This window comes from Andrena cerasifolii, chromosome 5 (assembly GCF_050908995.1).
Source record: "Andrena cerasifolii isolate SP2316 chromosome 5, iyAndCera1_principal, whole genome shotgun sequence".
Lineage (NCBI taxonomy): Eukaryota > Metazoa > Arthropoda > Insecta > Hymenoptera > Andrenidae > Andrena > Andrena cerasifolii.
In genome coordinates, this window is record NC_135122.1 from 16,568,390 (window position 1) to 16,595,033 (window position 26,644).

At 47.1% G+C, this 26,644-nt stretch overlaps 3 protein-coding genes and 1 long non-coding RNA gene across 18 annotated transcripts in view; 3 read left to right on the forward strand and 1 right to left on the reverse strand.

Moving 5' to 3' along the window:
- Window positions 1-262: 262 nt before the first annotated feature.
- On the forward strand, window positions 263-12,640 carry LOC143369484 (uncharacterized). 9 transcript variants are annotated; one of them, XM_076813508.1, is made up of 4 exons: window positions 1,159-4,345; window positions 7,433-9,705; window positions 10,797-11,792; window positions 12,094-12,638. In XM_076813508.1, the coding sequence occupies exon 3, from the start codon at window positions 10,797-10,799 to the stop codon at window positions 11,484-11,486; it is 690 nt and encodes a 229-aa protein (XP_076669623.1). In that variant the 5' UTR covers window positions 1,159-4,345; window positions 7,433-9,705; the 3' UTR covers window positions 11,487-11,792; window positions 12,094-12,638. The 9 variants fall into 9 exon arrangements, with proteins under 9 accessions (XP_076669621.1, XP_076669620.1, XP_076669619.1 ...); XM_076813511.1 differs by lacking the exon at window positions 1,159-4,345 and adding an exon at window positions 4,437-5,415; XM_076813509.1 differs by lacking the exon at window positions 1,159-4,345 and adding an exon at window positions 4,438-5,423.
- A 568-nt stretch (window positions 12,641-13,208) lies between these two features.
- On the reverse strand, window positions 13,209-16,294 carry LOC143368879 (uncharacterized). Its single transcript, XM_076812088.1, has 4 exons — window positions 16,248-16,294; window positions 14,548-14,715; window positions 14,347-14,475; window positions 13,209-13,492 (listed from the first exon to the last, which is right to left on the reverse strand). Exons 1-4 carry the CDS (start codon window positions 16,251-16,253, stop codon window positions 13,289-13,291), a joined length of 507 nt encoding a protein of 168 aa, XP_076668203.1. The 5' UTR covers window positions 16,254-16,294; the 3' UTR covers window positions 13,209-13,288.
- A 3,244-nt stretch (window positions 16,295-19,538) lies between these two features.
- Window positions 19,539-26,644, forward strand: part of LOC143368863 (cytosolic carboxypeptidase 1) — a 36,272-nt gene continuing 29,166 nt past the window's right edge. For 3 of the 7 annotated variants that reach the window (XM_076812041.1, XM_076812042.1, XM_076812044.1), the window contains exons 1-2: window positions 24,273-24,456; window positions 24,755-24,903. In XM_076812041.1, the coding sequence (XP_076668156.1) occupies window positions 24,338-24,456; window positions 24,755-24,903 (268 nt within the window). In that variant the 5' untranslated portion in view covers window positions 24,273-24,337. Of the gene's footprint in view, window positions 21,947-24,272; window positions 24,457-24,754; window positions 24,904-26,644 lie in introns of those variants that run through there. The other 4 variants (XM_076812045.1, XM_076812047.1, XM_076812043.1 and 1 more) reach the window with 4 other exon arrangements.
- Window positions 21,957-24,034, forward strand: LOC143368884 (uncharacterized). Its single transcript, XR_013085301.1, has 2 exons — window positions 21,957-22,191; window positions 23,751-24,034. It is a non-coding gene; the product is annotated as an uncharacterized LOC143368884 (long non-coding RNA).

Consider the following 26,644-nt stretch of genomic DNA (forward strand, 5'->3'; position numbering starts at 1 on the left):
CAAGAGAACGACCACGTGTCTGCGTGTGTTAGTCAGGATGTAAGGTTGAAATCGAGGAAAATGGCGGGATGCAACGATAGTGTGGGACACTGCCGACAATAATTAATCATTCAGGCACGTGATAAATGCTTTTAAAAAGGCGTATCTTTATTTAAATCGGTAGGATGCACCAGGCAGTCTCTGATTCTCGGCAACGCGATATTGGAAACATTGGTGGGGCTTCTCTCCGTGGTCCGTGCTGCCACGGCAAGTACGAGAGCTTAGCCCGCCCACCGAAGATTCTGAAAGATTCTTTAGACGCTCCGAAACTTTTGGCAGTCTTTTTCTGAAAGATTATAGTAGCATCTGTGAACAGTTCGGTGTAAGATATCTCTGATATTCTCTTTTGTTGTACGATTGTCGTATAATTTGTGACGATGGAGGACAAGACTAGCTCTGGAAACGCAACGACGGGCGAAAATCAGTCTGCGAACGCGATTCCATCGAAGAAGACATCGAAGTCGAAGGTGGCGAAGGCTCAACGACCGAAGTCTTCGCATCCTCCAACTTCGGAGATGGTGAACTCCGCCATCAGAGACCTGAAGGACCGCAAGGGATCGTCGTTGCAGGCTATTAAGAAGTACATCGCATCTACGTATAAGGTGGACGGCGAAAAGCTGGCACCATTTATCAAGAGGTACTTGAAAACCGCCGTAACTTCCGGTGCAGTTGTGCAGACGAAGGGTAAGGGCGCCTCCGGCTCGTTCAAGCTTTCTGGCGCCCCGGCAAAGGGTCCAGAGACGAAGACCAAGTCGAGGCGAGAATTGAGGAAGACCGATTCGGCCTCCACCACGGAGAAGAAGCCAGCTGAGAAGAAACAGGTGGTGAGCCCGAAAAAGGCTGCAGTGTCGAAGAAACAGGCTACCGCCAAGAAAGCAGCTATGGCAGAAACCAAGAAGCCAGCCTCGCCGAAGAAAGCAAGGACGACCGCTGCTTCGAAAAAAACCGAAACAGCCGCAAAACAGAAAGTAGTAGCGCAGACAAAAAGTCTGTCAAAGGCGACGAAAGCTACGAAGACTCCAGCGGCTAAGACCAAAACACCAAAGCCGAAGACCGCCAAATCACCGAAAGCTGCTAAAGCTTCGGCGAAGAAATAATCGTTCGACGATTACAATAACAATTGGCCCTTTTCAGGGCCACAAAGTTTTTAAAACGAAAGAACTAATCTGGGTTTTCGTAAACATTCCTCGGTATATGATCATCCTTCCTTTTCCATCCATGAAAAATAACGAAAATAATGAAATGTTTTACTCGTTTATGATAGGAAATCAAGTTAAATTTCTCAGGAATTTTGAGCTTAAAATCTGCTGCTGTAGTCCTTGCAATATTGTAGCGTTATCGCTTGTGGAACAGAGTAATCATAATGTTTCATTGTAGTGCAAAGTAGGATTCAAGTAGATGTTTTATCGGGCGTTAATCCTCGAATTAAAACGTGGTAAAAATATTCAAAATCCCCCGCAGATTAAGGAAATTAATTACGTGTCATACATTTAATGCTACGTGAATGAGTATGCTTATTGATCGTCTGTTTTCAAATACGTATGTGTGTTACAATTGCATCCACGTGTAGTGCTTTAGAGAGATTGTCTCCCACGTAAAAACTCTGACGCGATGCACTTATGCTACTGTTGACGAGCGCAGCTAGGTCAGGCACGACGCAGCCAGTGTCGAAGCCATCTAGAAAAACACTCTTACCTCGTAGTTGAACTGATGATGCGAACGCGATACTGTAATAGCTTTTTCTAAAATTGTATAAAACATCTAAAACGAATCGTTGTATAACATTAAATTTGTCACTCAACGATTCTGCTTAGGTCTTTTATAAAATTTTGGACGAAACTATTGCAGTACCGTACGCCATTAGGTCACTACAAAGTAAGGGAGTGTTTCTGAGTAACACGGAAGGCTCCCGCCGTGCATGGTTGGCGCTCGCCAGTAGTACCTAGTCGAAGTCCTTGCGTCAGGCGTTGTTTACGAGTGTTTTGAACATTACATACTAGGAAACGATTTTCGTCTTATTTTGACATGTAGAATCACCCCTTAAACTTTCTGACGTTTGTTGCTGAACGCTCTGCATAGTAACTATTCTGAGACCCTTTCAAATGGTGCGTAAAATTATTTCCTGAAGGGTAAAAGCTACCAAATGTGACTGTCGCCTATTACACAGAGATGCATTTGTTTCGGCCAGAGTCCTACGCATTCAAGAACCTTAAAATATTAGTCTCTGAAACGTATAAAATTATGATCCCAGGTATTCGACGGAAGTACAATGAAAGACGGCATCGTCGTTGCCCCTGCTGCTTTTATGACATTCCTATATCCCTGCAAAGCGCATTAACTATTGAATGCCCAAGGTATTACAGGGTTGTACAAATTTAAGGACAGTAAAGTACAGTGCCAAAGAAAGGGACATTGTTTCTAACGAAGCTGACTATAGGGTAGGTAAGGCATGTAGGTATAGCTTCTGCTAAGAGGACTGTAAAGCACCTCTACTTACGTTCCCCAGACTTCAGTAACGAAGAAGAGTATTCGTCCTGTAAAATCTACTCCGCTGAGTGTCCAATTTTGGATTTAAACAGAAGCACACATATCTGACAATTCCCTAAGTTCATTGATTCCCATTCTTTTGCTACGAAGATAAAATTTTCATGCCCCGGTTTTGCAAGACTCTGGTTTCATTTAGTAATTAACAAGCTTCAAGGGTGTGTGATTCAGTTTTTGGATATATCGAAACAAAAATGGCCGTCTAAAAAGCGCAGGTATGTCGAATACACAGAAGTACCACGCCAATCGTAGGCGAGTGAGTGCAACTCGTAACCTGATTGGCGAAGCGCTAGTGCCTTCTAACGCATATAAAAGCGGTGAGAACGATGCGATGACATCACTTTTCGTTCTGCGGTACGAAGTAGTATCCCACAATCAGCCCTTTTCCATTTATGACGTAAAATCAACTAGTGGGAAATTTTATTACAGTTTGAACCGTCTCATCATCTTGTTTAACATTCTTTGCGACGTTAATGCATGGAGATCCATTTCTAGATCAATTTGCAATTTTCGCTTATCGCGGATAGTACGGGCATTCCTCGCAGCGATAGTAAACCCTTTTATTGGTATGCGATAAAGTTGGCTGCGTGCTGACAGGGTACTTGCTCGTATGATAACCGGCCGCGGCGTAAAGCTTCAGCAGTTGTTTAAAGGCGGCGTTAGTATGGTTTCTCGGCGATTCCGCATGCCAAAAGAATATTATAAAAGACCCACCGGTCCAAAGGCTACCTTTGTGCGAGAACATTGAACCTTATATACGATACGTGGCATGCAAAAGTTGAAGAATCTGCGTACAGTTGCCAGGTACGATACAAAATCCTTTGTAACGAGTCGATCGTCTTTGCCAAATGAGTCAAGCCATCCATGTCGTGCTTCATAGGATTTACAAAACACTGTTGGTGCACTAATTTGGCAGCTGTGAGCCTCGTTCCCTGAACATCCACGAATCCGACACTTCGTCCAGCTAGTATATCATTTCGAAGTAAACTGTCACAGATCTCCCTGAAATTACCGAAGTAGATGTTCATTCAATTTTGATGGCATGCCTGCCAGAAAATAAAATGAAGACGAAATGAAACGGGAGTCCCATTTTCGTAAGAGGATGATGTATCAAAGCAAATCGATCTGCAGATCATCGACGCGATAACCTTTGCCCGAAATTGCCACCAACACCCGTGACTTCCGAAGCATCCAGTCCACTAGCATTCTCCACTGACCAGACGCAATGTGCCCGTCGTTCCTTGCCGCGGTGACGACGGTCCATTCTACGGTCAACGGCGAGGCGAAAATGGAACGAACGCCAGCTATGGACGGCCGAGCAGATGGAGGTGGAAGATGCCGAAACCCGTCAATGCCATCGGGGTCCGCACACCAGCGAGCGTCGTAGCGATGCTCGCCTGTCCGTGTGCCGAGGGGGCCTCGGTAATCGCGTCCATCCGACGCCGGCGAAGCGTTACCAAGTGACTCAACCGTTGTAACTCGGTCTCAAAGAGCCGAAAGAAAGGGAAAGTACCCGGGACATCGAAGCATGGGAGCCTGGCGCGCGCTCAGTCCGCGGAAAGCGACTGAACGCACGCGAGAAACGATTCTCCGCGCCGATCTATCGCGCATTCGCGGAAATCACGGCAGGGACTCGTCGCGTCCTAGCTGCAAGCGGACCAATACCACCGTGTGCATCCCCGAGCAGGAGAGACCGGAGTTCTGGGTCGTGGATCGTTGGCGCTGCTCAACTGGGATGTGACTAATGCCGGAACGAGGAAAGGTAAGGATCCAGACAAGAGTAACGTAGTTTCGGCTGACACTTCCATCTCTGCGATAGGGAGTTTGTTCTCGAGAGTCCGATCGTATTAGGTGACTGATGTGTTGACAGAATTAATTCTCCGAGCCTCGAAAATGGATGTCCCGCGTTTTAGATCTTTGAAGCGACTATTGCTGAATCCCCTGAATTGTGGCTGTCGATAATAGATTTTCGCTAATCTTCGGAAAGAAATACACGCGGCTATATTTCGTTGGGTACAATTTCTCGGGCTTGTGGATCACGCGAGGAACGTTAAAACGTTAAAGCTCCGGGGCAAGCGAGCGTTGCGTTTCGTTGCACGCGCGTTCAACACCTCTGGATTTTTCCGTAAGAGGGGCAAGGACGCCGTGATATCGGAGAAGGGATCGAAAATCTGAAAGTCCTTCGCCGATCGTGCCCACTATTTCGCGTTGACCTAGAAACACCGCTCCGAATTGACCGCCGTGCGATATTTAATTCGATTTGCGCGCGATAGAATAAATCTGCCATTCCTTTCCGGCGCTACGCTTCTTCCATAATCCGTAGAAGTGAAAGAGCGAGAGCGGAGCAAGAGAGAAGGAAAAGGGAAAATCGTAGCAGGGTTGATCCTCCCGTGGCAGTATTTCATTAACGATCGCACGCTACGTAACCGTCCAGTTACGATCTACGTGGAATAATGGTATTATGCCACAGTTACGCAATCGCGAAATTTTCACTTTCCGCGGTGCGATAGCGGCCGTGCCGGCGTGCCCGCTCGCTCGCGACGAACGCGCGATACCTAGTGGGCGCACACGCGCGCTACACCTTCAGATAGGTAGCTACCGTCCACGATTTTTATCGAATCAACGTTGCCCGTGGTCCACGAGCTCGCGACGCCTGTCTCTTTTCGATACGCGTTTTTGCGCAGCCACGGGCAGCTTGTCCAACCGGTCTCTCTGTCACAAGACGAACATACTTATCCGTACAAGGACGAGCGTGTCGAAGTGCGTGCCTTTCAGCCGGTCCGGGATTTCCTTGAACGTTGGACCGAATTTTCGGAACTGGATCCAGTCGACGTACGTAGGTGATTATCATACCAGGGGTTTCTACCTTCTCTCAATTATCTGTGAAACGTGGTAAAGCTATCTATAAAGCAGTGATTCCCAACCTGTGGGTCGCGAAGTGTTTTTTGGGGGGTAGCCGCGGTTTTTTTTTTAATACTATTAAGTTAGAATTATATTTTGAAATACCTGTTTTTAATGTGTTTTCTTTACCTTATTAAATTTACCTTACCTTATATGGGGCGGGGGGTGGTCGCAGGTTATTTGAATATTATAAAAGGTATTAAAAAAGGTTGGCGAAGACTGATATAAAGGATCGAAGCAGTAACAGAGAACAACTGTCTCAGGATTTTGAAGTATGCATTTTTTTTAACTTCAGCACTTCCATTCACTTTCCGAGGCTCGTAACTTATTGAAATCGAGCGGCGAGTAGATAATGTTCGCGTTAGATAAACCCGTAATTGCACTCGTTTATTTCAAGAGTCATGGATAAGGCATGATTGAACAGCTGACAATTTCAATTCCTTTTTACTGACAAGGGAATATCTTCAACCCGGAAATTGAAACAAGTATGGAACATAAGGGACATATAGAGGATACCTGTACGTATTTAGATATAGAATGTAATTTTTTTGCTGCCCAAATTTACTCTAAGGGGGTGAAATGACCCCTGAAAATCTGGTTATGTTCCGATTTTGGTATAACTCATGAGTTGTAAGAGATACAAACAAAAGTTTTCAGACGTTTAAGTTTTAATCAGGATTATCATTTGCTATCTTACAGGTCTCACAGTTCGCGAGTAACGAAAATCGGAAAATAGCCGAAATTTCAGGGGTCAATTTCATCCCTTTACAGTGAATTCGAGCAGCCAACAAATTGCTTAATAAATATCTGTATACCCTCCACATATCCCCAGAGTTTCAAAATTTTTTTAATTCCCGGATTGGGGCTCTTCCCTCGTGACTATACCTACAGAAGAATTGAATTAGAATTCTACGTTAGAGTCGCTCGAGTACCTACTGTTTAACCCTTTAACTGCGGGTGTGGTTTATAAACCACACGCTAAAATTATAGCCAGAGTCGATTGTGGTATATAAACAACAAGCTCAGTTTTGCTAAATTTTTTTTGCGCTTGGAGCGCTTGGCTCTACAAAAAGTGCCCGCAGTTAAATGGTTAAATGGATTTGCAGACTTAAAAGCTTGCGAGGATCGATAACCAGAAGTAATTGAATAAATGTCGCTGAAAGTGGCACGTGTCACGTGCAGCGCTGCTCCAAAAACGTGGCAAAGCAGTACAATGGCGGGTTACACAATTGTTGGTAACAAGAGTAGAGGCAGCGTTGTGCAACGAGCTAGCGTCAGTAACTTAAGCTGGGTTTACACCTGCCGAGTCACTGCGTCTGCTACTCGGCCGAGTGAAAATCTTGGCCGATTTGCCCGCCGTATTCCTCTGCCGGGTACCAGAATATGCGTTCAGCCTAGGCGAGTGCTCGGACCAGTGGGCTCTCACTCGGCCGAACACTCGTCGGGTGTAAACCCAGCACGAGCCACGTGCAGACGCGCGTGTCTCTACTATGCTACCATCAATTTAATTTCCTCGTGTCGCGGCGGAAAACAGCGACCGCCTGGAAAAGCAACGCGGGCCTCGATCCATCCGTGACGCGACGCTGTACACGGTTACCTGCGCAATCTGGTGATCATTATTCCGTACATTGTACCTACGGAAGAGTGGTTCACCTTTCCAGCTGAAGTCGCCTGCGCGTGATGCAACGGGTACGGGGTATCCTTGAAACTGGCGAAGCGCTCGAAACGCGCATAGTTGCGAGACCAGAGAAAATTTAGAAGCTTGCCACCCCGCCCGGCAGAAGGCTCCATCGCTCTAAGTGGCTTGGTAGCGTAAAGCTTAACCATTGATTCGGCGGCGCGCTACTTTAAAAGGTGCTCGCAGGTTGTGCGAATCAGAATTGGAGGTATAAAGTATTCGATGGCCTTCGGGATTGACTCCATCATTCACAGCTTCCTTTTTTTGCAGGATCACTCCACTTGACCGATCAGCGATAAGAGATCGACGATGACCCCGGCCACGGATTGTCCTCGCGAAACTGGGATATCTCGTCGAGCCACGGACGCTCCAGAGTTTCTGCGTGCCTGATCTCGCGAACCACCATGCTGGAACCAGTATTGGGAATATCCTCGGTGTGGTGGCTGGTGGTGTACGCCAGTATCCTGCTGCTGCTGTCGCCCCTGGTCCTGTTGTTCATCGTCCTTCTGCCGAACTTCCCGATACTCCTGCTCAGAAGGATGTGCTACATTCCCATCGAGTCCATATGACGGATCCCTCAGGACATGCTAGCCCTAGGGCACACGGTTGTAGCACCGAGCCAATCAAAGTTTCAATTATGAGGCGTTGAAAGGGGACTGTGCGTGTCCCTGATCACTGTGCGACGAGGCAGCGTTGGTATCTTAGCTCTAGCAATTCACCACTCTCAGCCTGTAAAAGGTTGGATCCTCTACCGTGGAATAAGTTTACAAGCGTCGAACGATCATGGAGGTCTGCTGTTATTCCACGGATACAGAGGATCGATCCTTCGGTTCTAGGCTAATTGCTGTTTAAGCAATTGCGTCTGCGAGACTTATACCGTTACTGCTACCTAGAAGCCGCCGAGCTTAAAGCGTTTTGTACGAGGGATAAGCGAAGTACGAGCGATGGGTCGGTCGAATGGTCAGGTCTAGCGTTTATGCGTCTATGGTATCCCTCAGAGTTTATTCAAAGCACAATCAAAACTACTTGCAACGTCAGAGCCCTATCGTAATCTTTAGAGTAAGCCTAGCCGCTCAGTCGGCGTAATTAGCACTTCGATTAAGCGTAGAATCTAGTTCTGCACGGTGTCTCCTTTCTATCTTCCATTCGCGAGCTACTCAGATGCGAAACTCTTCAAACTACTGCTGGTTGCGAATGATCATTTCTTTGAAATTCCAAGTATGTACATACCACGGGTGGCGTCCGCGATCAAGTCAACCCTTTGACCGAAGGTGACCGGCACGTTCCGCCCGATTCGCATGAAATTTCTTTAGCAATCGTTGCCAAGCGTTTGCCACTCCTGCCGCACGTGCAGCGCGTAACGCCGAATCAACCGATATAACGGGAGCACGAGTGTTTCGCAAAAGCCACGCTGGCCGCACCGAAATTTCGAGAAATCGAGCGCGCTCCCCGGCGGTCGTTCCGTCAGCGATCCTTGCGTCAGGCGTGCGCCCGCGATCGTGCCATGCGCACCGGATTTTGTACATAAACATCCTCTTGACGAAATAAAGTCGTTGCCCAACATCTAAACGCGCCGTTGACAGGTCACAATTTGCCCAGAGCCGAGCCATTTTTCTTCCAATGCGTTACGCAAACCGGCGCGCGTCATTGAACGTTCACCGTTGATCTTGCCGGCCGGCTTCCCCTCACGCGACAGACCTTTTCCATAGATGAATTGCTTTTTGGACTGCGCGCACGACAAGTGGCGTGGCTTGTTTGAAACGGGTGATTAGCGTGCGCCACCGCGACGCGGAGTCGAGCATTCGTGGCGCGACGAGCGTGTGTTCAACGACAGCGATCGATGTCTGTTCACAGTTCAACTGTCGATCCCAAGTATCTAATAACAGTCGAAATGACAAGCTTGTTTTTCTGTCTAGTGGATGGTAATTCGCGTGTAATTTGCGCGCTCACTTCCAGCTGCCCTATTTGTTCAGAGGAAAACGTTCTGTGAAATCGCGTGAGCTGCTTGTAGCTGCTGGAAGTCGCTCGAACGTTGTTGTTCGGCCTTGCGATCATAGCTGCATCCGAAATGCCGCGACTCGTGCCTGTTACCTGGACGTTGCTTCTAATTGTCCTTCGACGAGGAGAGACTCGATGATGTTATACCAGTTTCTTGAGATTCAGGATAGAGAGTCACAGAATTCACTGGAGACTCTTAGAAACGTTACACCCATCCTCTAGCTGAAATTCGATTTAAAGCGCGAGTCCTCGCGACGCGTCGGACGCGTGCACGGTGCACCGTGATCCTGCGCACGTGAAATGCCCGTTCTTCTGCGGTCGAGCAGCGTTACAGGCGGGCCTGAAGTCGAACATTATAGTATAACGATCGGAGAGTACTTTCGCCAAGTGGCGTACGTAGTGGGGGAGTTAGGACTTGAACCCTGAGACCCCATGGGCCATATATACTACGGTTCCATGCAGCTCTCTTGCTACTTGGTGTCAGCTTCTCGACGATCCTTGCTGTACAGGAAAGGTGCATCGAGAGGGAGGCCGATCGAGTAAAGGTAAGCGTGTCGATTCGATCGATTCACTAACTGTCGTCGAATACAAATCCCCCTGTACACCTTACTCGCCCGCCTATCCAAATAACTATCGAGCTGGCGTAGAGCTGAGAACGAAAACGCGGAAAACAATCGTCGGGGAGGACAGAAGCGAATACAATCGTGTATGCTAATGAGATGAATCACTGCAGCAAGATGGTAGCGCGTGTATCTGTAGTGGCGGACGATCTTTACGTTTAGATTCGAAATTAAATTGGGAACTGTACTTTTATAGGAGCTTGACAAATTACGCTCAGCTATGTCACGCGTTTCCTCCAACTTATCCTCCCTCGCTGAGGCCTATCGTTGTCACGACCAGTTCAACGCAAGAATTCCGCTAGGCGCGACAGCGCGATCTCGCGTGCACACGCCTACACAGGAAAACAGAGGAGATATTCCGTGCACGTGTGCCTTGGCTCTTTTGTATGCGCACACGCGAGATTCTTATCCACGGGTGGCATTTACCTTCCCAGAGACAACGATAGTGTCCACCTAGCCGACACGTGGCCGGAACGCGTGCTTCGCTCTCGCGGAACTTGCCCGAAAGGTAGAAAATTCGTTGGCCCCGTTGGGAAAGGGTCGCGACACGATTTCTTGTGAAACTCGCTGGAATTTGGAGCAGCGTCTATGTAACTCCTTAGCTAGCACGCGTGGCTGAAGCCTCCTTCTTGGAACTCCGTCAGAGTTCCTCTTTATTTAATACGCTTCCGTGGAAAAGGATTTATTACCGCGTATTGTGATTTATCATGAGCATAGGAAGGGATTAGCACATATTGTTCTAGATTTATCGGCGCTGTGCCCGGACAAAGGACTTCGAACCGCAATTTAATTGGTGACACGACAGTTCACGCGGATGTCGTGCCGTATCCGCTTCGGCGTTATTATCATAATTGCATGCCTGAAAAACTGTTTTGTCTCCGCTGCCTCTCTATTACCGTTACTATTGCGTCACTTGCCACCTTGAACGGTTCCCCTGACACCTCGATCAAGCTGTTTCCCGTGCACTCGCGAATCGCAGGATAGACGCATTCCGACTGTTCCTAAACGTCTTGCAGATGAAGCTGCTGATCCTGTTCGCGCTGGTCAGCCTGGCGACCGGCCATCCGGGACTCCTGAGGGTCCCGAAGGTGTACAACGCGGTGATAACGGGCAACCAGAATCTCTCTCCATCGAGAGCCTACCCAGTGATACAGCCAGTGGTCCATCGGACGGCGGTCGGTTACGGGCCCCCGTTGTATTACACGCAAGTGGCTCCCCACGTGTCCGGCCCCGAATTGCTGCACCTTCCTCCGGGCGCTCTGAAAGCAGGCAGCGCGGCGGATGTGCAAGGGGAGCCGTCGACCGCCGTGGAGTCCGCGAAGCCCAGCCAGGTGAAAGAGAAGGAAGAAGCAGGGAGCCAAGGGACTGGGGAGAAGGAAAAGACATCCAGACCCGAGCCGGAGCATAAAAGCAACGAGCCTGAGCCTCTGAACTTCTATCCCAACTATCAGTCGTTGTATTACGACCCCTACTTCTACACGTACAACGGGATCAACCCTCATCTCGTCCCGGGAACGTATTACGTGGACTATCAGCCGTACGGCACCCTGGAGCCGATTCCCGCGTCCACGCCGAAGAACGCGCTCTCCGGACACCTGCTGCCAGGCTACCACGAGGAAAAGGAGGAACCACCAAAAGTCGAAAAGGAGAAAATACCGGACGTCCCGCCGCCTCCCCTGCCGACAGCTGTGCCCAGAAGCTCCTGAACCGGAGGGTGTCGATCAGGTATCGGCTCTTTTGGCGGGAAAAACCCAGCGTCCACGTAGTAGTTATCGAGATCGTCTTCATCTCCCCAAGGGACTCGGCACGCAACGCCGTTTCCACCGTTACCAGCTGAGAAGTAACGGTGTCCTTTCATTGTCTACGGATAAGATTTGTAGCATGGTCAGCGTTTACAGCAGCCCGTGTCTGCACCCTCGCCATTACTATTATACAATTGCTGTATTCTCATTTTAATGCGTAATAAAGTGGTCATAATAATAAGTGACTCTAAAGGGGAATTACAAAGTTAGGTAAAGCGACCAGACGTCCCGCATTTCAGCCCTTTGTCCCGCATTGAAAAGTGTCCCGGATTGGACATGTAACCTTTTACGTTTTCGCAGTGGCATAAAGTTAGCGTTTACTCTTTGTTGCTGTGAAAAAGAAATATTTCTAATTTCGTTTCAATGTATCGCTTTATAATCACATGTATTTTTAAATATATTGTAAATGCTTTAATAAACTGTGGAACAGATCTGCTCACGGATCTGTTAACCCTTGCTTGCTTGCTTGTCCTGCATTGGAACAGAAAATATCTGGTCACTTTAAATTTAGGGCATGCAGAGGTTGCGAGCGTTGGCATCGCATGCGCGTCGACGCACGGTTCCGTCGGTGCTGCGGCACAGCTTTCACGTCGCGCCGGTTGTCGTACCAGTTGCAGATGTGGTTCAATCGCAGAATTGGCTGCTCAAATGGGATCGCAACGACGGCGCCTTTTCCTGACGACGAAGAGTTGCGCGACGAGCTGCAAACGTTCGTAGCTGGCGCCTATTGCCGTTAGCGTCACAGTGTTCCGGCCGCCGCGGCTACCGTTGGTGGTTCCGATGAACACGGTGGATTTAATTCTGTTACGCGGCTGCACTGAGATACACGCGCTGCAGTAGGATTCGTCTATCGACACCTGGATGTCCGTTTCGATCGATGACGATCCGTACACCCCCAAATTGAAATTGTGCTGGAAGAGCAGCGAGCCTAAGTGGCAGTTGCCCCGTACAACTTTCTGAAAATAAAGAGACATTTCGCGTTACTCAACCAAGCGACCGACACTCTACGTGTGTGCCTGGTAATCTATCAGGCATGTATTTCAGTGGCGCGACCCAAAGAAGGAGCTTTGTGAAACGAAAAGAAAACCAGATTTTATTCTTTAAATAAATTCGTATAATTACCTAACGAATTTTATTGAATTTCCATTAAAAATATTTTCATCCGTGAAATTCGTTATTATCACGAAAAGCGTCAACGCCACAAGGGCAGAGACGAGCGAGAGGCTTCTTCCCGTAGCGAGCATGGTCTCGCCGATCGATGTAAACGCTCGGGCACCGACGATGCAATTGAATGAGACTGAACTTACCACAGCTCATCTGCTGCTTCTAGGGTGAGAAGCCACTTTGTTGCTTGCTCGTCTTGGGAAGATAGCTAATTATCGAATCGTATGCTACAGCTGCACGACGACAGCTCTGTAAACTAGTGATTTGCGTAATAATTAGAGAAATACGCACATGTGCATCTTATCATCGCCACTTTTCAAAGCTTCTTATATAAGAAGAAATTCAATATACAGTTACTCGCAGAATGTTAGTTACAGAATGTTAGAGATTCAATATACAGTTACTCAATTTTGTGAGTAACTGTAATTGGAAGGAGTAGTTCAAGTTACATTAACGTCGCAATCGAACATAGCGCGATGTATCAGGAAATAGTAGAAGAGCTTTATTTGATTCGAATCAGTTGACGGTACAGGTAAATAATTTTATCGTGACTCGATAGAGACGCTGTCGTCCTCAGCGTTGTCCTGGACGAGGTCTGGTTTCTTCGTTTCTTTCTCCGGCTCGGCTTTCGCGTCCAACTTCTCAATGCCATCGCCCTTCTCCTTGCTCGGTTCCGTGGTGGTCGTTGACGGAGGTTTTGATTTAGGTGCCTCGTCTGGCTTGCAGGGCTTCAGCGCTGGATACACCTATACAACACCCCGTCGTTTAGTCCTATACTAAATAGAACACCAGCGCTAAGGTTTATTATCCTCGACGGTAGCCGTTCATTAAGGGGGTATACCCGTTTGAACCCTCGGAAAATGTATACATTTTGTGGATTTTTTTACAAGTCAACGGTTTGATGCAGATTTCCCGTTTTTTAACTATGTTTACATAGTATTATGAACTACTTATAAAAAAAGTTTCAGTTAAAAAACTATTGTTTTTCGGAAGTTACGGATACATGTCCGAAAGTCTCTCGATTTTAGACGGCTAAACGGTGGCCCTAAAAACTCGCGCTACGTTCAACCAATTTACTTCAAATTTTGCATGCAGAATCATAATAAGATTCCGCATCGTCCAACGAAGGCTTTTTTTATTTCGATTCCCCGTTTATTATTTATAAAGGAAAAAGGTGGATTTTTCTCTTAGAAAAATTTAACTTTACCTTTGATCTCTCAGCATTTCTTTATTTTTCAAAATTTTCAAAATCGCCTTCGTTGGACGATGCGGAATCTTATTATGATTCTGCATGCAAAATTTGAAGTAAATTGGTTGAACGTAGCGCGAGTTTTTAGGGCCACCGTTTAGCCGTCTAAAATCGAGAGACTTTCGGACATGTATCCGTAACTTCCGAAAAACAATAGTTTTTTAACTGAAACTTTTTTTATAAGTAGTTCATAATACTATGTAAACATAGTTAAAAAACGGGAAATCTGCATCAAACCGTTGACTTGTAAAAAAATCCACAAAATGTATACATTTTCCGAGGGTTCAAACGGGTATACCCCCTTAATGGCCCCCGAGGACGTTCGAAGAAGCATTGAACAGAATTTCTTACCGGGCTCAATGGCAATCGTAGATCGTAAATAGGGGTGCCATAATAGAAACTGTACGCAGGCAAATGAGAGACAGCCGATTTCACATCGGTCACGACGGCCGCTGGCACCCCGCTGACCTCGGTGTGCACCTGAAACCACCACAGCAACCGTAATAAAGACGCACAACAAAGAGCGAGGTGTTTCGCGGACGATTTAATTACGTTGTTAAAGTAATACGGGGAGAGGGTGTCCTGGTACTGGAGAACTTCCGGCTGCAAGCTAATGGCTTCCGATGGATAATGATAATTGCTGACGTACAGATCGGGCCAGAGTGGTTTCGATTCCGTCGCGACCAGGATCACAGCGATGGCAAGCAGCTTGACGTGGACCTTCGAAGACACCGCGGTCGATTAAAATATACATCGAATCCTGCTATAACTAGTCTTGATAAAAACATTATGGGTTCCAAGAAGGAAACTCGGTGGATGACGCGAAAGGAGAATGCGGCAGGTGTTTCCACGATCCCGCGAAAGGTGTCCGGGACGTCGGAGATGAGACGAGGAACAATGCGGTAGTTCGGTAGAGATTGCTCGCTCCCTGCTCCGAATGAAGAAGCGGCCCGAGTGACGCGGATGCTTTTGATAATATGTACATAGGGTAAACGCACCAATAAATGAACAGTTAAGGCTAATGAATGAACACTATTATAAAATTATGTTTGCAGCGCGATTGACTCCACGTGCTGCAAAAATTGTTTGGATCTGAAGTAAGAAATTACAAGAAGTCTCTAATTAATTAGTTGCTTCTTTTAATAACTTAGTTTACTCATTTTAATAAAAAATGTCCATTCACTGGTACGTGTTCATTTACTGGTACATCCACCCTACATACTAGAGACCATGGTATGGTACGTGTAGTAAAAAGACACGTGTATTACATATATCCGTACCTCGATCCGTATAGCTTTTAGTACACGGGTACCCGTGCACTATTTCACGTGTATTTAAATACAGGTGTATCAACGTATTTGTGTATTTTCATCAGAATTGGGCATTAACTACGGGAGAATGGGCAATGGCGGTCACTTAAGCAATAAGTGTAATAAAACCGAGTGATGTTTCTCAATTTTAAGGATTATCGTTGCGTCTAAAAAGAAGCTCGCTTATTACCAGTAACGCCTTAATTTTTTGTATCGAAATAGGTAATCGATTAAATAAATCTTGTTAATTTTATAACTGTGTTATTAGTTGCAATCTGAAAATTTGTAAAGCCATACTCTCCGCATATTATTCCAGTAAATATATTTAAATACATTAATTCCTTTATGAATTTCGCAATCCCCCAGAGTTCTGGGATAGCTATAGATATTAAAAATCAGACGAATCAAAATACGGATACGTTGATATACGTGTATTTATAAATACACGAGTATCTAAATTCACGTGTATTTAAATGCACGTGAAATAGTGCACGGGTACCCGTGTACTAAAAGATACACGGATTCAGGGACAGATACGTTTAATACACGTGTGCACGTGTATTTAAATACACGTGAAACAGGGATCTCTAATACATACGCCGTTCGGCCTGATGCGCAGCATTCGTGATCCGCGTACGAACGGTGCCTGAATGGCGAGTAACGCGGAAACCGATTTGCTCGGGCACGGTAACGGTTCGAGGTTCAAGGATCACTTATAAAAACGCCACTGCCGCTGTTTTTTCCGGCACTGCGTGACATTTTCGGCGGCTACCGGCTATGTTTACTCGAGCCAGGAACCGGATAAGAACGTTCGCGCTACCTTGTATCAATATTCAACGACCCATTAACACGTCGCAATCCGAAATGCGAAACGAACCACTTTTTTTGTTGTTCTCAGAGCCACTTCTCGGAACGAATGGGCGGAGATGCGAGCGGACTCACCTGCATGGCGCGATCACAGCTTCGCTGTAGGCTCGGAAGCTATCTGCACTAACCTGGATTTCAGCCCTACCCGCGATTTATATATTCCTCGCGGAGAGAAAACCCTCCCCACCTTGCTCGATATCATCCGCGATTGTTTTTTTCTCTTCTTACCTTTGCTCCTACGCTTAGCTTGCCTGCCGTTTCTTCTCGATCGTCCTGCGCGATCAACGGGACGCCGGCTCGTGATTCGTTCGTTTCATTTTTCCTTTCCTTCCACCGCCTAAGCGCCCCGCAATAACCGGACGATTTTGTTATTGCCGCGTCCTCGGGGAACAACCGTGCCTAAAGCCGCGTATTCACCTGCGCATTCGCCCCGAATGTGCATTCGGCGCGCACCGATTTTTTGCCCGTTCGGAGCTCAGCGCGCAATCGGCGCGCGTTCGGGGTTGAGTGAAATTTGCGGCGTCCTTTTCATGGTATTGTTCGGACCCGAATGCGCGCTTTTATGGACCGCCAACAAGCGGATCGGCCCGAATGCGCGCCGAACACCGGACGAGCAAAAAATCGGTGCGCGCCGAATGCACATTCGGGGCGAATGCGCAGGTGAATACGCGGCTTAATGCGTTACCATTTCCGCGAGCGAGTCGCCCGGATTAATTAACGCGGATTTTATCGGAATTACGCGTCGCGAAAGTCCCGACCGCGTGTTTTTCCAGGGAATTATTTGGCACGCACTTGCAGGCTTATGGAAATGCCGTGGGATCAAAGTCTCCCGCGAGTCCGTAGAATCGTACGCTTTGAGTAATACTGACGGTAAAGACGAGGAGAAGAACCTCGCGGCTATAGGGCATTAAAATTGTGCGCACGTTTGGCACGATATCCTGCGTTGTATTGTTTAGTTTATTATATCCAACGGAGTAGCGGAGAGGAGTGATCGAGGAAGGGCAGATACGCGAACCGGTTGACTTTGGCGAATTGTCGTTTAGAATATGGATGACGGGTGTGGCCTGGCTTCTTTCGCACCGAAATTTACATTTCAAATGTGCTACGGTTAGTGCCCGTCACCGCTTCGTTCCTTCAATTCTGATCGATGATTGCTAGGAGCCGAGACCTGCTCCTAATCTCCCGTGGGCCATTAAGTTACTTGTTCTCTAGCAAAGTGATTATTCTTCCTATGTAAATCGCGCGCATTACTATTATTGTTAGAATATAATGTTTATTTTTTTTAGAAAATAAAAGTTACACAGTCGATCGCCAGTATAATAATAATAAGAACTGCGTAATACTTAAACTAAAAGTAATGGAAAGAATAGTCTTTAGCGCGATGCAAGTTAACCGTTTGGAGGGTTTTCTCGGACTGAGAAGCGCAGGGGTCGAGAAGACCGTTTTCCCCTCTTTTGGGTCTCCTGTAGAGAAGGAAAGGAAAACTCACAAGTCACCGGGTCCCCAAAGTCCCTGACACTCCAACTCCAGGAAACAGTCCATCGTTGTACACATTCCAACAATTATTATTGTTATTATTATTATCATTTATTCAGGGGTAAGAAAACCCTTTAGTAAGGTACAATTATGCGCATGTAAGAGACGAAATAACAGGACAGTAAGTAAATAAAGTAGGGGAAGGTGGGGTAAAACGGAACGCTTAACTTTGGAGGGTGGTAACTTAAAATCGGGAGCAGAAAAAGACACGAGACTTCAACAGGAGTCTTCAGTGGACCTTAGACTATAAGGAAATCAAAGTCATTGTTAAGAAAAATCTGTGGGAACGACGGAAAATGAAATTTTCCGGAGGTATTGAAATCCTCGCCTCGCTGAAATGGTGGGGTAAGACGGAACACCCACTCGAAGACCCTGTAAACGTACAAAATCTTTATTTCTATGATTTAAAATGTACTCATTTATGTTAAAATCTATAAATATATGTTTTAGGTACAACTATTGCAAATAAAATATAACAAAAATATATATTATGCATATGAGAGATAATATTTTATTAGATAACACGAAAATTACGGAAAATAATCAAATATAAATATAATATCGTAAAAGAAGGATAGATTAATACGGTTCGTTTATTATTTTATCAACAAAAATCACATGCAAATGTATCGTCTTCCTTTTCAGCACTGGTGCAGGCCTCACGGGCCCACCCTTTACGTGCAGTAATTTAGTAAACATTTAATATTTACACTTCAGCGCGAGGTAAAGAACTTTTTGTATACGTTAAAATGTAGCGGAAGGACTACAGAATCCAACGATGCACTTGCCGTTATTAATTTTCCAAATCCAAGTACCGAAAAGTGGTCGAAAGTCCAACGCAATATAGAAACGTCGATCCCGGAAATTTTTCCAACTCTCTTAATGGAAAAATAACGCGTGCAGGGGTCTAATATATATGGTCTATCGCAAAATGCTACGAGGACCCTTTGGTTGCGTGTCACGCGATACCAACTCATTCGCAGCTCTTATCTAACAGAAACCTCGGTGTTCCGTTTTACCCCACTTTCCCCTACGTTGATTATTTCGAGTATTATCAAAAGGGACGAGAATTCCATCTTTACCCTGTCAGATCTGTCCGGGTGCCTGTCAGAAGAAACATGGTATTCGAGGTTGACTTCAAGAGGTCAGTTTCGATCACTTTGACATTTACCGTACAGCTTGGAAGTAACCTCGTTTCCCCTCGCCGGTGATAAATCGTTGGATAAATTGCAGAGTCGAGGATCCATCCGTCTTATCATGGCTGTTCGACGCGTTCCACGGATCTGCAAGCTCTGACCCGGCCGTGACGCGTCCCTCATGGCCCCAGGGGCCCAATGGCTCTCAAGGTTGGTTAGCCGAAAATGCAGAAGACAACTTCCGACAGTGGGAGCCAGAGACGCGAAGCGCCGCGTTGACAACCAAAGGACTTTGAGCGATTCGAACGGATGTCACGTTGACAGTTCTAGGTACGTATCGTACGCGCAGTCCACCCTCGATCGAAGTCAGTCCCCCAAACTCCGCCAAACTCCCAATCTACCATCTAAATACAGTTCGCCTGAACCCGGCACGCCGTTCCCAACGTTATTTATTCATCGAAGTAGATTAACAGAGGTCAGATCCTCTACCCAGAGTCTCCCGAACCGCAAGCAAGCTTGTCCCCGCGCTGGAACGCGACGGCGTAATATTGCGAGCGACGAAACCGTGGCGCGGCGTGGAGAATTTCCAGCCGAGTCCCGTTGAAAAGCTCGTGGACCAGTTTGAACCGCGGCGCCGTTTCGGGGATCGATAGGAGGAAGCTCGTGAGGCGTCGACTCCGCTCGTGGAAGCTCGCACGGCCACTAATCAATCCGCGGGAGCTTTCGTGTTTATCAACAAGTGCCGCATACACCTGATTCACCCTTCCGTGACGGCTGGCGTCTAATCGGCTGCTGGGAGGCCTGCTGTTACACCGTCGCGGCCCGCGAAGCCCGTGCTCGCGCGAGGACGCGGTTCAGACAGCGGTCAGAAGCTGGGCGCGTGCCCTTGGCGCGGGCAGCTCCTCGTGTCCGCGTGATAAACTGTGCGAGTTCTTCCTCCGGCTGTCTGTCGTCGGAGGCCACCTCCGCCACCCTCCTCTGGCCCTACGTTTCTCGCTTTCCATCCCGGTTCCCGGGCTTTCTTCGTCTGCGAATTTATTCGGCGTCGCCGCGGCTCTATTAATAAACGCGGTGTCGTTGCACGGTGTGTTTTCGCCTTGAGTGCCGTTGTTCCCCGCGGGATTGCCCTTCCTGCGGATTTCCGCTCGAGGTCTCGCGTAGCTTGCTGTCAGACCCGTGGTTGCCTGGCGATCTTTGTGCTTCACCGTTGGGCCGTCGCGGGGTAGGGCTCGAAAGGGCGAGGCTCGGTGCGTGGAGTAACCGAAGGACACGGATATCCCGCGATCCGCATCTTCGCTGGGTCCTCTAGGTGTTCGCGTAGCCACGATAGAGCCGGAATCAAAACGATCCTACTTTGGTTCCATGGACTTTGCCCTGGAACGAATTCCACGTCCACCACCTCCCGGCTCGGTCGCTCAGGAACGTGGCTTGCGATTGCTTTCTGCGGTGAGATTGTTGTATTCCGTATTTTTCGTATTACTTTTATTTTATTAAATAACTTTATACAAATAACGGGAACTAAGACGATTACAGATAAATACTAGATTATAGATTCAGAACTAGATTCTCGTGTCCAGACTATTCGGACTGAAGTGCTCAAGTGCTTCTGACTGGAAGAATTGCGTGTAATATATATATATGTACGGTTTTCGGTAAGCCGAAAAGTGGGGGTTGTCCTGAGTTTAACGGTCGTTAAGGGATGAGGCATAGAGATCGAGGTTCAAGGATGAGTAATAGGGTGCGGATAAGGTCATAGAAGAAGGACTTCAGGATGCTTACTATTGCTATCTGGAAAACTAACGCGCTGACTAATACTTTATATAGATTTAAACGACGTTGGTATACAACAAGATTTTAATAAGTCCTCGAGAGCCGCAGCGGGCACCGCGGCTGGACGTTGGTCGTGTTTGGAAATCCCCGGGTGTCGCGCGGATTCACACTATAAATATGCGTCGCTCGTAATCACCTGTTCGCCGTAACTTAACGGCCCACGTTCCGCCGAAACTAATGAGCGTCCGGGCGGTAGCGGAGCGCCGGAACATCGCGAAAATGCTTCCACACCTTTTGGCAAGCGGATTTCGGTTCCGTCATCTCCCATCTCATTTAGCGAGCGAACTTTTCGCGTGTTACACGCGAGCCGGGATCCGCCGCTTTTGAAATAGACCCCTCGCCGCGATTTGTGCAACAGTACGCTCGGGGGGATCCTTATTTTTAGTGCTCCATCGTTTTCGCGGCGATCGCGACGGTATATTGAACCGGAGGACCGGCTCTATCCGGCCCGGAGACACCAGCGAGAAGTGCGAGGGACGGGCACGGAGGAGACCGATAAGTGCCGCCAACTTCGAGGCAACGCCACTGTCTCCTCCTCCACCCAGCCGATCGCTGCACCGCGATGCGCTCTCTAACTTCCGGAGGGTGCGCACGCGGGGGGTGGCATCGAAAATATGGGAAAAGGGGCGCGGTTTTCGGAAAGCGGCCGACGCTATAAATAGAGGCGCCTCGTGCGTGCGTGCTATGCTTTTAAACATAGTTTTGGCAGCGCGAAACGTCAAACCGCCTCGGAGTGGCAAAGCGCGTGGATCGTTTCGGGAATCTCACGGGAAACACCGCCTCAAAGCCTTGCCTCGCGCGCTCCTCCGGCCGCCCGGATCCCGATCGTCCAATGTGTGATCGTGGCTGATCGTTGAAATCGTGGAGGTTCGTCGTCGACGCCAGGAGAATGCCGCGTTAGTAGGCCTTAACGTAGAATCGTTAAAAGAAGAAGTTCGTCGAAGGGAGGATCGTTCTTTCGAAGGGATCGTAGTCGTTCTTCGGAGGTTCGTCAGTGTCGGTTTAACGCGGGGGTTTTGATATCGCGGAGGACCCCGCTCTCCGTCCCGGTCGCGGAAAGAGCGGGCTCTAGTAAAAGGGCGAAAAGGGAAGAAACAGGGAAACATGAAAAGTGCCACGGAGAAGTGCGACAAGGAGAACCAGCGACCGATGGAGGCGAGTCAGTTGGAGGACGATTACGAGCAGGATGCCCAGGACGAAGAGTAAAAATCACGTCACTAGCAAAAAGACTCGCGCCCGCGTTTCGCGCGTGTGCTCGCCGCTCTGCGTCAGGTTGCCGGTCCCCGTTCTGAACGCACATTTAGAGCCGTTTCAACATCCGCACGCTTTCTTTCTTCACGCGCTACCGCTCCCAGTGGACGAGGATTCTCTTCCGAGGCTCAAGCTTTCGCGAACCAGCATTTCTCCCCGAAAAGCTAGTTGTCGGATATCGGACAAGGGCGTTTTCGAGGAACAATGCTCGCGGGGCGACGTTCTGGTGAAACATAAAGAGTCATTGTATTTGCCCGGTCGTAAAGGTAATTGCAAAATCCGCATTGGCACAAGCGCGATATGGTTCCGGCCAAAATACATAAATGATCGCGATGTCGGGGACGTGAATTACGCGACGTTTGCTCGCCCAGCGCTACAATATTTATAGCCGATAAATTTCGACTTAAGTTAATTGCGCTCTACATGTGGTTCCTGAACGCGGGCATTAATCGCGACGCGAAAAATGCAGGTAGCTGGGTAGGGACCTTGTCCCGCTTCGAAGACACTTGAATCTGCACTCAGAGGGATCGACGGATCGTTAGTAGACGATCTTTCATCTCTCTAGGGTCAATCTAGACGAGCGATGCGGCGTCGTTGCGATCTCGCAGCGGTACATGTGTGTTTATTAGGGTGGCTTTTATTTTCGGCTTTTGAATTTTCTCCGGGGCACTCTCCAGAATAGTGACAAATAATTAAAGAAAATCTGTGGAGAGTTTGAGCTCGATCGGATTACGGGAAAGCGTGCCTCCGGGTCCATAAACGTTTAAGTCTTTATTTAATAGCACGCGAAGTCGATTTTATATAAGATCCTCCAAGTTATTGATTATATCAAAAACTATGTCAAACAAAAGTTGTAGATCCGGATAAGGAGCAACTTTTATGTTCTATTACTTTTTCTCGTGCGACAAACGGTTTTCGATGAAATTACGAAAACCTAATAAAAAAAAAAATTTTCCTGAAATTTTGAAAGTTCAAATGCTTCTAGAACACTTTTTATTTATGAAAGCGAACACAAAAATGCAATTTCGAAGATATAGAGTCTATATCTTCGATATTTTTGCGATTTTCAGCACCAAATTTTCAGGAAACATTCATGACATATCAAACACTGAAAATAAGAATTTTTTCTTATCTTTTTAGCATATTTTGGTATATGCCCCCCTTAAATGTTTAAAAAATAGTCCTCGAAAATAAAAATTTCATTTTTTTGATCGCCTTCATAAATAAAAGTGTTCTAAAAGCATTTAAACTTTCAAAATTTGAGGGAAAAAAGTTGTATTTAATTAGTTTTTCGGAATTTTATCGAAAACCGTTTGTCGCACGAGAAAAAGTAATACAACATAAAAGTTGCCCCTTATCCAGATCTACAACTTTTGTTTGACATAGTTTTTGATTTAATCAATAACTTGGAGGATATTATACAAAATCGACTTCGCGAGCTGTTAAACAACGATTTAAATGTTTAAGGGCCGAGAGGTACCCTTTCCCGTTATCCGATCGAGCTCAAACTTCACACAGATTTTTATAAATTATCTGTCACTAATCTGGAGGGTGCCCCGAAGACAATCTTGAAAAAAAAATATTACCAAGAGTAAATAAGAGCCACCCTAGTCTATATAAAGAGATTTACACGCGATTCAATTTTTTGCAGCAGTGCGATAAGAATACTGCCGCAAAAAATTGCGACACGCGTGAATTTTTCCATACAGACATGCTTGCTGGTGCGGAGTCGCAACGCCGTCGCATCGCTCGTCCGAATTGACCCTCTGCATTTTTCTGGCAGCCTTCGATCTTCGATCTCTCTTTATCTGCATTTTCCTTGCAGCCTCCGATGTTATCGCTTGCAGAAACATTAACGATGAAAGTGACGAAGAGTCTCGGGGATTCTACGATATCTGCAACAAACTCCTCGCCATTGAAAGGGCTCGTTATAATCGCGGCCAGCGTTCTCGGGCAACGCTAATGTCCACCCACTATCGATTAATTGAAATTTATCATACCGCGCCGGGGCCCGCTGGAGCTCGCCGATAATTTGCCCGCGACGGAATCGCGGCGTCGACGGGCCCAATTAAACCGCGAAAGGAAAGGGAGGACGGAGCACGGGCGCGGCCCAAGATATCGTGGAATCTCGACGAGGAAGAAGAGTAATTGGACGCCGACGCTAATTATTAGCCGCAATAACGCTGGTCCGACGCTTGTGGCCTGCCTTCCCGCGCCTAAACCCGGACGTTTATTTCCGAGCGTCGCTTCTTATTCGGCCGCGTTAATTAACCTTGAGGTGGACGCGCCGCGCTTTCCAACGTTCGATTTTCATTTCCCGCGACATTGGCTAAAACCGTGGCCACAGCTGATCGTGAAAGGTGATCAACGGGAACTGGCGCCGCGCCAGTGGACAGTCAATTGATCCCGTGAATGACAACCGAGACGCTTGTCCCCTGGTACACAAAGAGAATTGCCACGCCGTGTTTTCTGTGTCACAGACACGAAGGATTCGGCGCACCGAGAATTCCACGGGCAGCTGTATTCCTTTGGTTAAGTACAAACATGCCAGTGGAGTGCTCTTTTTTCTTTTTTTTTTTTTTTCGTTGTTTGCCCTACGCCGATGTTCGTTAACACACCACCGAGCGTTAAGCACCTACTAATTACCGGGAGCCGCTTTCATGTTTCGGCCACCGTGCCCCGCTGTGTCTCCACTTTCCGGAATGCACGCTTCCCTCCGTTTATGCTAGAGAAACACGCGCTTTGGCTTGCACCCATTAACGATCGTCGCCCCAGACCCCCGTCACTTTCACCGATAATTCAGCTCTCATTGTCGGGTTTGCGGTTTAGCGTGATGTCACCGAGCAACAAAAGCGCGGACGAGGCTGTAAACGATGCGTTGCTGGAGAAGCTACGAACTTGCGCGTCGAAGCCGCAGGAGGCCAGCGACACGTTCAAGACTATAGCAGCCAAGATTCACACGCGCGTCACATCTTCAGGTAAAGAATCTTTCTCCCCTTTCCCTGGGATCGCAACCTGCACTAAGGTGAATGTCCCAATTCCTGCTCGTTTAGGAGGTAACTCGTCATCGAGAAGGTGTAAACAATTTGTTTGCGATCAAAGTTTGCAGAGTAATTGATTAATTCTTTAATAATAAATCAATCAATTCGAAAACTAGTTGAGAAGGTATTTCAGGATGTTTAACCATTTGTAATTTGTAAATAAATATATAATGTAATTAAATATAAAATTTGGAATTATTTTGTTGCAAGTATGGTACAAACGGAACGCATATAATAATAAGGAAAATACGAAATGAGCAGAAATGGGGACATGAGCAGAATTTGGGACATTCACCTCAACGTTACCTCTTAAAAGAAACTAAAATTCATGTGCCATTAAGCTGCTCGATCGTCGTAATTTAAGGGGATGTCCCGGTCTAAAGCCCATAAACATAGGTGATCTTTAGGAATTAATTAAAGGAAAACTACCACAGATAATTTAATGCCACTTTTTGCATTGTATTAAGAATGTCTTAAAGGATAGAAATATACTTATTTTTCTGTAATTAATCGTTGCGAATGGCACTGGGGATTCGTTGAAACGGTGGGACTTGTGGCACCTAAATCATTGATCTGAAATAAGAAGCAGTGCCAGATTATTAAAGGGCATGAAATTCCCTGGTGAACATAGCTTTAAAAATGGCAAAAGTGACATTTTTTGTCAAACTGTCTTTCGTCCTTTCAACGGCGTTAAAAAATTCAAGTTTTCAAATTTTTTAAAATATTACAGGTTTCTCCACTGCGTAGAAGTATATTCTTCAAAATAGAAAAAGTTTCAATCGAGTCGCATAATAACTTTTCGAGATATTTGTCCCGCCGATTTGAAAACGCGTTTAAAGTTTTACTTGCGCGCCGAGTGGCCGGGTTTTAGCCACGCATTCGCCGCAACTCGAATGCCTATAATTTCAGGGAATTTTCGAATTTCAAAAAATCCTTTCAATCACGCATTCTTAGAACATTCACCAAATGAAATAAATAAAAAAAAAGATTTTTCGATATTTTTAGGCCGGAACCTCCCCTTAAAGATTCAGCAGCTTCCCACGAACGGAAGAAAAGATTTAAGACGACGCGTGGGTGACAAATCTTTTTGATCAGCGAATAAAATTGCAGCAACCAAAGCGATCAGCGCGATAAACTAGTTTCCCCTTGATCCATTGCTCCCTTTCGTCGTTCTCTTTGAATCATAAGCATCGTCGAGCACGGGTCTCGAATGCGGCAGCAAAGTTTTAAACGAGTCGAAACAGATTGGACACTTTAAGACCAGCTCGTGCCGTTAAATCGCTATTTTTATCACGAACGTTGGCTTCTATTTCATCGGGTTAATCACCAGAAACTTGCACAATTTCGTTACTCCTACCAGTATCGCGGTGCTCGCACCATTGCCCCCCTTGGCTGGCTTCAAGCGCACTCGACGTATCCCCATCCCCCGGCTTTCCACGTCCACCGATCCGTTTTTATGCCGCGATCCGTTGCCGGATTAAATTCGCGCCCGCACGAATTCCCCGACCGGGAACGTGGAACTCCAGCCTCGAAAAACCTAGCGAGCCTCGCGTCACGTAAAAGACCGGGGGCGGCACGAGCAACGGCACGGTGCCTCGTGTTCCCCGGGCTAGACAGAAAATGGTAAAATTTAAATTCAGCTCACTTTCGAAGCTGCCTGGGCCCTTCTAGTCTTACA